Below are 10,597 nucleotides of genomic sequence, written 5' to 3'. Positions count from 1 at the left end.
TAAGAAGAAACCAAAGGCAAGATTTAGAATAAAATTATTTTAATGGCCATAAAGAACTCTTTTAATGTTAAACTAAATAATAAGAAACATAAGGAATTCATCATTCCAGGTATTTTCAAGTCTGCTATGGTAAAATGTTGATGTTGATATTTACGGGTAAAAGATAGAAATTTACGGTGAAAGCATGACATTTATTAAAGGCATGTTGATATTTTTTAGAACAAAAATACCAAAATTAATTAATCACAATTTATTTATAGTTAAGCTGAGGTAAATAATGCCCATTATAGGTAAAAGAAATTATAAAATTAGTTCGTTTACTGAGGGCAGTTAGTTGTATTTGAAATTGACTTGCAAATATCAGAAATGATTTTTTCTTCTCAGGCAGACATGCCAACCATGATAATGTTGCCCTGTCATGGTGAAGAATGAAAATGAATATGTGATTTGTTCATTATCCAAAGGACCTCAGTTTTATCAGGAAATGCCAGAAAATTGTTCTGGCATCATATTTGTGGGAGATGAGGGCATTAGTATCTACAGGAGAGACCTGGATCATTTTAAAATAAAAAAGGATTTCACCCCTCTTAAAAATGTAAGTATCTGACCTTTTTGTGTTTTTATTAAGGAAGGTTTGCCTCTGTTTTTATTTTCCATGGCAATATGCTTGATTTACTGGCAAGTTTTCTAAACAATAAATAAACGCTGGAAGAAAAAAAAACCAATAATTCATTAAGTCACATCTTACATGAGTGTCAAAGAATTAAGTGCATTGTATCTACAGTACAGGAAAATCAGACAAGGAGCTCTTGTTTTGATACATAATCTCTGCTAGAACAGAAAGGGTGTAATTCCTGTCTCAAAACAGTTAACTGGCTCGGAGTGAGTGATTCAGCATGCCTGGACATTGGGGGGGGGGGGGAGTACAGTATATGACTCTACATATGTATTGGCTTTATCTCATTGAATGGAATGACTCACTTTGTCATAACTTGAGAGCTGCCCTCTTACCCCTCCCCCTTCTCTGTCTCTGTGTCCTCTCAAATTGTTTAGTCCACACATGGTTTTAAATCCCTGTTCCACATGGAATTGGGTCCCTCTCAGGGCAATCCCAGGGCTGACCCAATTCACAATTTCAGTTGGCCGGCATCATTCCATTTTTTGCCATGAGACACAATGGGATGTAATTTGAGGCTGGGCCATGTGGATGCAGGTAAACTTGGGTTGTCCTGGCGTGCTTTCCTCGCCCCTGCAACTGTCCCCCACCCTGAGCATCACTTCCAGCATCCTCCCCCCACAACCTCCCCCACCTTTAAAAGAAAAAGCACTTGAGGCTGCTGCAGGGTGGGATGGGAGGTAGGCAGTTGTGGTTCTCTCCATGCCACCTTGGTCCTCCCCCCCCCCTGTTTTTTAAAGTGTGTTAAAAAGAGTGATAACAGTCTTCTAAAAATAAAAATAATGCTCCCTGGGCTGTCCTTTAGTCCACAGCATGGCTCCACCATCCACCACACTGATCTGGCCTGGAGCCATGCTGTGCAGCTATGGGAGGACCCCAGGGGCACCCCTGCAGCTTTCCTGTGGCTGCACACTGTGGCTCTGGTTCAGTAAGGTGGATCCACCTCAGAGAGCATGTTAATTTTTTTATTACAACACAATAACCTTGTGTTAAAAACACAAAAAATAAGATTTTGAATTTGAGGGGGCACTCAAATGTGACAAAATGATGCTGGAAGGTGATAGGGAGATTGCTCCACATGACAGTGATTGAAAAGTTAAAAAAAAAAACATCAGTGGGAATTTTGCACATGGCTGAAAAAATCTGGGGATAGACAGATTTTGGGGGTGGGGAGTGGGGAGTGGGCCAAAGGTTCCATGTGCAATTGTAGGAAAAATTGGGACAGCTATCTCAAGGCAAAACACCAGGAGACAGCACAGTATAATGGCTGGGTGAGTCCTCTGTGCAGAAGAGGTCTCACTTGCTTCACATGGCCTTCCATGGAGACACAGGGCTCTCTCGGGCTGTCCTGTAGATACAATGCACTTATAATCCCACACATAAGATGCCAGACAAGCTGGCCATTCATAACACAGAAAGTATTCTTCAGATTAGGCTTCTCTCTCCTCCTTTGACTTTAACCTGAATGTGAACTGGAACTATTTGAATAAATATAATTTTACACTCTCTCTCTCTCTCTCTCTCTCTCTCTCTCTCTCTCTCTCTCTCTTTTGCAATATGCTTCTTTGGAGATTTACTGCAATTATTTACTGCACTCAGTATCATGCTTCTATGACTGGGCAAAATTCTACTATATTAGCCAAATATCCCAATAAACCGGTAGAGAGATAAGGACCCAGCCAATCCTATACAGGAAAACTGTGCATGGGTGACAAGCTATATGGTTGCACCAATATGTCCCAACCCTCTAACGGAGCTTTAGAAAGAATTCAGAACCCTGTCTCTAATCTTCCTAGTTCTTCTTCTCTGTATGCCAAATGCTTGTCTTCCTATGGGAAGAGGCTATTTGTGAGCCAGTTTGCAAGGGAGATTGTGCTTGAATCAACACCTTTCGGACGGGCCCTGTAATGTGCATTTGTTTTCTGCTTCCTCAGGCCTCTCCCCGATACAGTTACAAACAGCATCCATGAGAGCCAATCAGAACTGCCTCTTCCACCTCTCATCATCAAATTCAGCTTGCCGAGTTTCTCTCTTGTATTCAGAAACCAACATTAGTCACAGTAAGTCCTGGGATGCGCTAAAGAAGGCAGGAGGATGAGAAGGAGCTGGCACAGCAGCCTGTCCCCCTTCATGGCAGCAAGGTCAGCCGAAAAACAAAAGTTGAGCGTTCTCAGCATGTCGTGGAGGGAATGAGCTTTGTTTTGGCACAGAGAGAACATTCTGAAAGCTTCGAAAGACAGAAGATTGCAGTGGAAACAGACAGCCTGCAGGCACAAAAGGTACTATCTATGTGGTCTCCCAACCCCACCTCTACTCTTCCAGCAGCGCTGCCTGCCACTAAGGATAAGGGGACCAGAAACTGGAGGAAGCAATTCAGCTGTCCTTTTGGTCAGCATTCTTAAGCCTATGTCAGGATCAAGCTCCATTTCTACCAGGACAATCTATGTCATGGACTTGCTTGACTAGGAAGAGACTGCTCATCCTTGGGGCATTTGTAGCTTCAGCACCTCACACGAATTTTCTGTTTTCAAGACCAGAGACTTTCCAGCCAGGCTTCTCAGAGGGACAGGCTGTCAGTGTAAGCTGCCTTGGTACTCCACTCTGAATGGATGCTGAGCCTTTGCCTTCAAAGCCCTGGCCCAGATGGACGGCAGAGCCAACATCCTTGCCAGGCGGTGCCAAGCCCAGCACAGTTGCCCTTGAGGATGGCACACACCTGTGGATCTTTAACAGCAGTGGAGAGGATATCTCCCCCCCATTTCTGACTGATGCCTGGCTTGTGCCCCTCTTTTATGCCCTCATCATGCTGCTTGGTCTGGCAGGGAACTCATTGGTCATCTATGTCATCAGCAAGCACCGCCAAATGCGCACGGCCACCAACTTCTACATCGGTGAGTGAAACAGCTACCCCTTACCCACCTCCTCTCCTTGTTTCTGGGGCTACCCTGTAGCTTCCTGCCTTTCTGACAATTGGGACTTCGGCTCCCCAGGCACTAAACTATGCCGCCCATTAAACTCCTAGGAAGAGACTCCTTCCAGCCCAGTTGCCTGATTTTCTTCTGTCCTGATTTGCAGCCCCTATTTGTGATATTGTCAGGTGGCACCCATAGATCCCTGGCAGGGCTTTTAAATAAGCGCAACCTTAAATCAATATGCTTAGAAAGTTGTAACTGTGCTTATGATTTTACTGTAGAGCATTTTTGACCCCTGCTATACATGGGCTTTTCACTGCTATTGATGGAAGAAAAAGTTATTGAAAGTTAATATGGCAGTGAATTAGCTATAGTATTGTTTCTTAAAGTCTATTTCATTATCCAGGGATTAATGTGGTCATATCAGATCCTGCCTTCCCTATGCAGTTGAGGAGATAAAGAGTTCTCTAATATTGGTGCTGGCAGTTTAAGATTTTCATGTATTGATTTTACAGACAGCTGGTTAGAACAAACCTGTTCCAGAATTGCTTTGTAATACAGTTATGGATGGATCATGGTAGCCCTTAATGTCCTGCTAAGCTTAATTCCTGGGATGTATCTCATGTATTATACAGTGGTCAGCTGGGACGGAGGGAGGGAGGGTAGCATGGTATAGTCCAATCTCGTCAGATCTTGGAAGTTAAGCAGGGTCCATATTTGGAAGGGAGACCAGCAAAGAAGATTTTGCAGAGGAAGGTAATGACAAACTACCTCTGCTTCTCATTTGCTTTGAAAGTTCCTTGCTTGGGTCACCATAAGTTGGCTGCAACCTAACAGCCGCCCCCCCCCCCAACACACACACAGTGAGAGCAGACAGACTAGGGGCTGGGAGACCAAAGTTCAAATCCCTACTCTTCTGTAGAAGCTTGCTAAGTAACCTTGACCAACCACACACTCTCAGGTCAACCTGAGAATACAGGAGAAAGTACAATAGCAAAATAATTAAATAAATATTTGCAATTCTATTACATTTGTATCCTATTCTTCTGCGAGTATTTAACATCAGTATTATCATAATATCAAAAGATTTTCTGTCATTCCCCCCCAATAGCAAATATTATATTCCTCAAATAATAAGATGCTATGTTCTGGAACTAAATATAATTTCAGGACATAACAGCAGCTGGTACAAAATGAGAATATCTGCGTGCATACTATATCTTTAGTAGCATGAAGACTCACTTACTTTTTCTCGCTTGTCTGTGTACAAAAGAGCCATAATCGTGAACGTATGCTAAGAAACCCCACCCAGCTTTCCTAAAATGGCACCCCCTCAGAGATAGACAAAAGAATTTTTTCTGCAACCTCTTGATTTTTGCCAAGGAGAAAAGTGCCTGGGAAGAACCTTCAGATCATTACTTGGAGTTGGACTAGATGTTTGCTTGCCTGAAGGGCCATTGTGTTGCTGTTCAATTGGCACCTAAAGGGGAAGGATCCATATGATTCTCCATTTTCTTGCGCAACTGAAATGTGCGTAGTTCACTTTTGTTCTAAGTCAAATGCATAGACAGAGTTAGATTGAATTGATATCATTCTTGTTTCACCCCTGAACATTTAGACTTGCACAACCATTGTCTGAACTTATTTTGCTGAAAGCTGACCCTCTTCCACCTCTCATCATCAAATTCAGCTTGCCGAGTTTCACAATCCCATTGCAAGATCCCTCCAGTTTTTGATATATTGCATGAAATGTACTGGGGTGTGTATGGGCTCCTTGGAGCAACTGCACAAATGATGGCATTTACAAGAAACTGGGGGTGGAGGAAACCCAAAACACACAATATACAGAAAAGGAAGCTCATATATTTGTACAATGTATACAGATTTTAATTGAGATAAGAACAAAACTAAACTGAAACATGACACAATAAGAGACATGGTCTTAACCACATATTTATTCTGGAGTATTCAGAATATATTGGGATAGATCCTACCTCTCTCCTCCCACTCCACTGAGTAAAGTCTGAAGCCTTTTTTCAGTCTAATGTGCCTTCTTCTAGCATAAGTGGCTCTCCTGTTGGAGGAAGAGCCACTTAAGCTGGAAGAAAGCTTCTTAAGGTGGAGGAAGGCTATTTGGAGGATGGTTGAATCCACTCTATTGACACTCTACATTGAATGGTACCCTACTTGAGCATTAAGTAGGCAAAGTGAACCACAAGGATGGAGAATGTGGATACTGAGTAATTACAGTTCATCTGTATGTGCTCTTCACCTCATCTTGCCTCTACTTTTTGCCAGCTTGATTCTCACCCATCTGGTGCAACTAATCCTCAGGTATAAATGGTGTGGCTGACAGCCAGACCTAGTCCTGTAGTGACATAATCTCTATGCTTCTTGCAGCAAACCTGGCTACTACTGACATCATATTCTTAGTATGCTGTGTACCCTTCACCGCAACACTCTATCCCTTGCCCAGCTGGGTTTTTGGGGACTTCATGTGCAAATTTGTCAACTATTTGCAGCAGGTGAGTTGAGTGGTGGGGTATTTAAGTGTGCAAGGAGATGTGGTGGTGAGTTTGACGTCTGTGTGACAGCATGACTGTAAACATGCAGATAGTGGTATGCATGCAGTGGTCATTCTTGTTTTCTGTTCAGAGGTACACATGGTCAACTCACTATCAGTGGATACAAATGCCAAGCATTTCACTTGTGTGTCCTTGTTTCCCACCAGGTAACAGTGCAGGCCACCTGTATCACTTTGATGGCTATGAGTGTGGACCGCTGCTATGCTACACTGTATCCACTGCAGTCCTTACGTTACCGAACCCCCCACATAGCTATGGCTGTCAGTTTTGCCATCTGGATTGGTGAGTGCGGCCAGCAGGAGCCATGCATACACAGTTAGAGGGCCAAGGCAAGAGCCTTCATGTGGAAGAGCCAGGGCTGGACCTAAATCCTAACCGATCCATCTTGAGCATCCTCGGAACAGCTTAGTATGGAATTTCATACCAAGTTCTCTGTAAGGTACTTGGTAGTAATTCCCAGTCTTGTCTCCTCTTCTGTAGAAGTGTAATTATGCAGTATCAAAATGGTTTTCCCCCTAAGCTCAGGTTTGGTTTTGACCTCTGCAGGTGACACATTGTCCTTCAGGGCTCTGAATTCTGTGTCTTTGGCCACCAGGTTCCTTCATTCTCTCACTGCCTATGGCTCTCTATCATCGCACGGAGGTCGGCTACTGGTATGGCCTGCGCACCTACTGTATTGAAGCCTTCACCAGCAAGAGCCAGGAGCGCAGCTTTATTCTGTATACTTTCTTGGCTGTTTATCTGTTGCCTCTGTTCACCATATGCCTCTGCTATTCCATCATGCTCAAGCGCATTGGGAATCCTGTAGTGGAGCCCATTGACCATGACTATCAGGTAAGTGGGAGTGCATCCTTCCATACTGCCCATTCCAGCAGTTAAGAAAATAATCTTTTCAAGCCCTGCTCTCTGTGACCATCTGCAGAAGTGAGACAAATGGTGACTAAAGGCAGGGCTTTTTTGGTGGTGGTGCCTTGCCTCTGCAATGCCTTCAACCTTGAGGCTTGCTGGGCATTTGCCCTACTCTCCTTTGGAAATTAGACAAAAAATTATTTGTACCAAGGATTTTAACTGAGAGGTATAATATATTTTTAAGCTGTTTTATAATCTGCTTCTATCTGAATGCTGTTTTATAAATATCATTCAGGCTGCTTAGTGTTTGTCTTATTTTGCTGTGTAGTGGTTAAAAGCAATGGACTCTAATCTGGAGAACCAAGTTTGATTCCCCACTCCTCCACTTAAAGCCTGCTGGGTGATCTTGGGCCAGTCACAGTTCTCTCAGGGCTCTCTCAGCCTCACCTACCTCACAAGGTATCTGTTGTGAGGAGAGGAAAGGTAGGCAATTGTAAGTCCCTTTCAAGACTCCTTAAGATAGAGAAAAGCAGGATATAAAAAGCTCTTATCAAGGGCCAGAGTGGTGTGGTTAAGAGTGACAGACTCTAATCTGGGTTTGATTCCCCACTCCTCTACATGAAGCCTGCTGAGTGACCTTGGGCCGGCCACAGTGCTCTCAAAATTCTCTCATCCCCACCTGCCTCACAAGGATCTCTTCCGCATTAGGAATTTGCAGTGGTTCAGCACATGACTGGTCGCAGTGCTAATTCCCACTTCCTGACAGAATCAGGCATTTCTCAAGGCTGGCACAGTTCTGGACATCAGTTGCCCCACAACAGGGGAACATGAAAAAATCAGCATCCCTTTTTTGTCCCAAGATCCAACGATGTGTGTGTCGGGGCTGGGCTGTCAGGAAGAGGAAAATCTGAGCCATCCCCAGTCAGGGCATTGCTCCTCCCTCTCCCCCTGTCATTTTCATCATCAACCCTCACAACTTAAAAAAAAGTCCGATTGCATTACAACATGATTCCAAAGTAACAAAACAGCAATTCCACGTTTGGTTTCCTTGGTTTTAGTGAGATTGGGGACAGTGTGCGTGTGTGTGAGGAATGGTGCGATAAAATAGCCCATCTTTTAAATCCCCTTGTGTGTGTTGTAACGGTTTTGCATTACAACGCAATCCTGGAAATTTTGTTCTAAACAATTATTTTAGTCTTGGAGGGGGGCACTGAAATGGTGCTGGAAGGTAATTGGGGAGTTCTCATCACATCACGATTGACACTTTTAGGCAACAGTGGGAAGTTTCCACTTCCTGTCCATCGGCTACCTTGTGTGGTAGCGCAAGACGCCCATGTGGTAGTGGGAAGACTTGGGGCCACTAGCCCCAGACCGAAAACCAGGCAGTAGCACATCCTCCATGCAGCAGTAAGGTGCTTGTTGTGGGGAGAGGACAGGAAGGTCATTGAACATCCTTTTTGAGACTCCTTAAGGTAGACAAAAGTGGCTAACTTGGTTTTGATGCCTCACTTGGCTTTGTTGTGTTATTTTAGTTATGAGTCTCCTTGAGATGTCTCTGGAAAGGCAACATATAAATTTTCAGAACAATAAAGTGTTACCCTATTCAATTCACTATGGAGCCCATCTTTCAGCAGCCCATCTGCCAAGCACGTCTAATGAAAAGATGTCCCAGGAGGGCCTGATTAATAGGATTCTGTGTACTTGGCAAGGGCAATAAAAAAAGATCGAGGGGCTAAAGCCCAAAGATAATTATGCAGGGACATGACAGAGATTTATTAATCATCATGTTGGGAATGTGGACAGGGAAAACCTCTCCACTCTCATGCAAAACATTAGGATTTGGCACTGGAAACTGATATTGTCCTTGCATAGCAATTGTAATCGCCTTCATTAAATACATAGTCTAACTGACTAGATCCTGGAGATGGATCTGGAGATGGATCTGCTGCCAGCCTGACCTTCCTTCCTGGGTTTTTGTAAGGAGAAAAAAGGAGGAGTGGGAACCAGATAAGGGTATACTAAATAAACAAACATAACCTTCTTAAGAGTGCCAGCTTGGTGTAGTGGTTAAGAGCAACAGCCTCCAATGTGGACAATCTGGAGAATCAGGTTTCATTCCCTACTCCTTCACATGCAGCCAGCTGGGTGACCTTAGGTCAGTCACAGTTCTCTATCAGCCTCACCTACCTCACAGGGTCTCTGTTAGAGAGAGGAAGGGTAAGTGATTGTAAGCCACTTTGAAGCTTCTCCAAGTAGTAAAAAGCAGGGAACAAAAAATCCCACTCTTCTTCCTTCACATACAGCCAGCTGGGTGACCTTGGACTAGTCACAGTTAGAGCTCTCTCAGCTCACCTACTTCACAGGATGCCTGTTGTGGGGAGAGGAAGGGTAGATGCCTGTAAGTCACTTTGAGACTCCTTTGGGTAGTAAAAAGCAGGGTACAAAAAAACAACTCTTCTTCTTCTTAACCCTGGGTTGGCCATGTATGCTCTTCTCTTCAACCCCAGCAGGTGCAACATCTGTCAGAACGCTCAGCTGCCGTGAGGGCCAAGATTTCCAAGATGGTTGTAGTGATTGTACTGCTGTTCACCATTTGCTGGGGTCCCATCCAGTTCTACTTGCTCTTTCAGGGCTTCTATCATCACTTCCAGGCCAACTATGAGACCTACAAGATCAAGACATGGGCCAACTGCATGTCGTATGCCAACTCTTCCCTCAACCCCATAGTCTATGCATTCATGGGAGACAGCTTCCGCAAGTCCTTTAAGAAGGCGTTCCCCTTCCTCTTCCGCCAGCGTGTACAAGACAATGGCATGAATTCAGGCTGCCATAATGCTGAGCTGAAACTTGTCACTTAACTTCACCCGGACCAGCATGATGGAGGCCTCTGCTTTGTATGTGCTATCAAAGGTCATGGAGGTTAAGGAGCTAAAACCTGATGTCTGCTTAGTTCTTAGTGGTTATTCCTGAACAATATACTACAATTGAAACATTTAGGATCCTGGTTCAGATTCATTCGGTGATCATGTTAGTGACTGGATTTTAATTCTGAAGTCTAAGCTAAACTGCTAAACCTCAGGACCGGGGCAGAAGCTAGGGCAGGGTCACTGAGTTCTTGGCTTCACTTGGAATTTCCATGCACGCCATCTGAGAATATCGAGGGCTTTTAAATTTGTAAGATCTTAATTTAATTAATAAAGAGCTTCTTTTGAGACTATGAGCATTTCTGGTTTGAAAGGATTAGTGGTCCCTCTAGCAGTCCTGTTCCAGACTTCACTCATCTGACAAAAGTTGATACAATGAGTATACAGACAGATGGAACAATCTCACTAACATGAATATCTACATTTTTGATCTACCCAACTGCAGCTGGAGAAAGTTTAACGAACTCTGGCATGTTGCCCTCAAGTCAGCTCTGCATCTCATATGCAGGTCACAATCTTGTAAAGTTCTAAGTCTAGTCTGGTTCCATAGCTTCCATACAGGCTGCTAACCTCTCAGCTGTCAATGTGATATCGTGGCTCAACTGGAGAGCCCCTCCACATGCAGTTAGCTGGGTGACCTGGCTAGTCACA

General features: G+C 44.0%; 1 protein-coding gene across 2 annotated transcripts; it reads left to right on the top strand.

Moving 5' to 3' along the window:
- Positions 1-2,707: 2,707 nt before the first annotated feature.
- On the top strand, positions 2,708-10,234 carry LOC143831303 (G-protein coupled receptor 54-like). Of its 2 annotated transcripts, none has more exons than XM_077324342.1 (5): positions 2,708-3,567; positions 5,989-6,113; positions 6,320-6,455; positions 6,769-7,007; positions 9,530-10,234. In XM_077324342.1, the coding sequence occupies exons 1-5, from the start codon at positions 3,282-3,284 to the stop codon at positions 9,878-9,880; spliced, it is 1,137 nt and encodes a 378-aa protein (XP_077180457.1). In that variant the 5' UTR covers positions 2,708-3,281; the 3' UTR covers positions 9,881-10,234. The 2 variants fall into 2 exon arrangements, with proteins under 2 accessions (XP_077180457.1, XP_077180459.1); XM_077324344.1 differs by having other exon boundaries at positions 2,709-3,567; positions 9,653-10,234.
- The last annotated feature ends 363 nt before the right edge of the window (positions 10,235-10,597 follow it).

Source organism: Paroedura picta, chromosome 3 (assembly GCF_049243985.1).
Source record: "Paroedura picta isolate Pp20150507F chromosome 3, Ppicta_v3.0, whole genome shotgun sequence".
NCBI classification, from domain to species: domain Eukaryota; kingdom Metazoa; phylum Chordata; class Lepidosauria; order Squamata; family Gekkonidae; genus Paroedura; species Paroedura picta.
The sequence above is the reverse complement of the archived record's forward strand: the minus strand, read 5'-3'. Positions and strand labels throughout refer to the sequence as shown.

Coding starts and splice junctions, on each gene's coding strand:
- LOC143831303 (XM_077324342.1), top strand. CDS start 3,282: ATGGATGCTGAGCCTTTGCCTTCAAAGCCCTGGCCCAGATGGACGGCA. Junction 3,568..5,988: donor GGCCACCAACTTCTACATCG/GTGAGTGAAACA, acceptor TGCTTCTTGCAG/CAAACCTGGCTACTACTGAC. Junction 6,114..6,319: donor TTGTCAACTATTTGCAGCAG/GTGAGTTGAGTG, acceptor GTTTCCCACCAG/GTAACAGTGCAGGCCACCTG.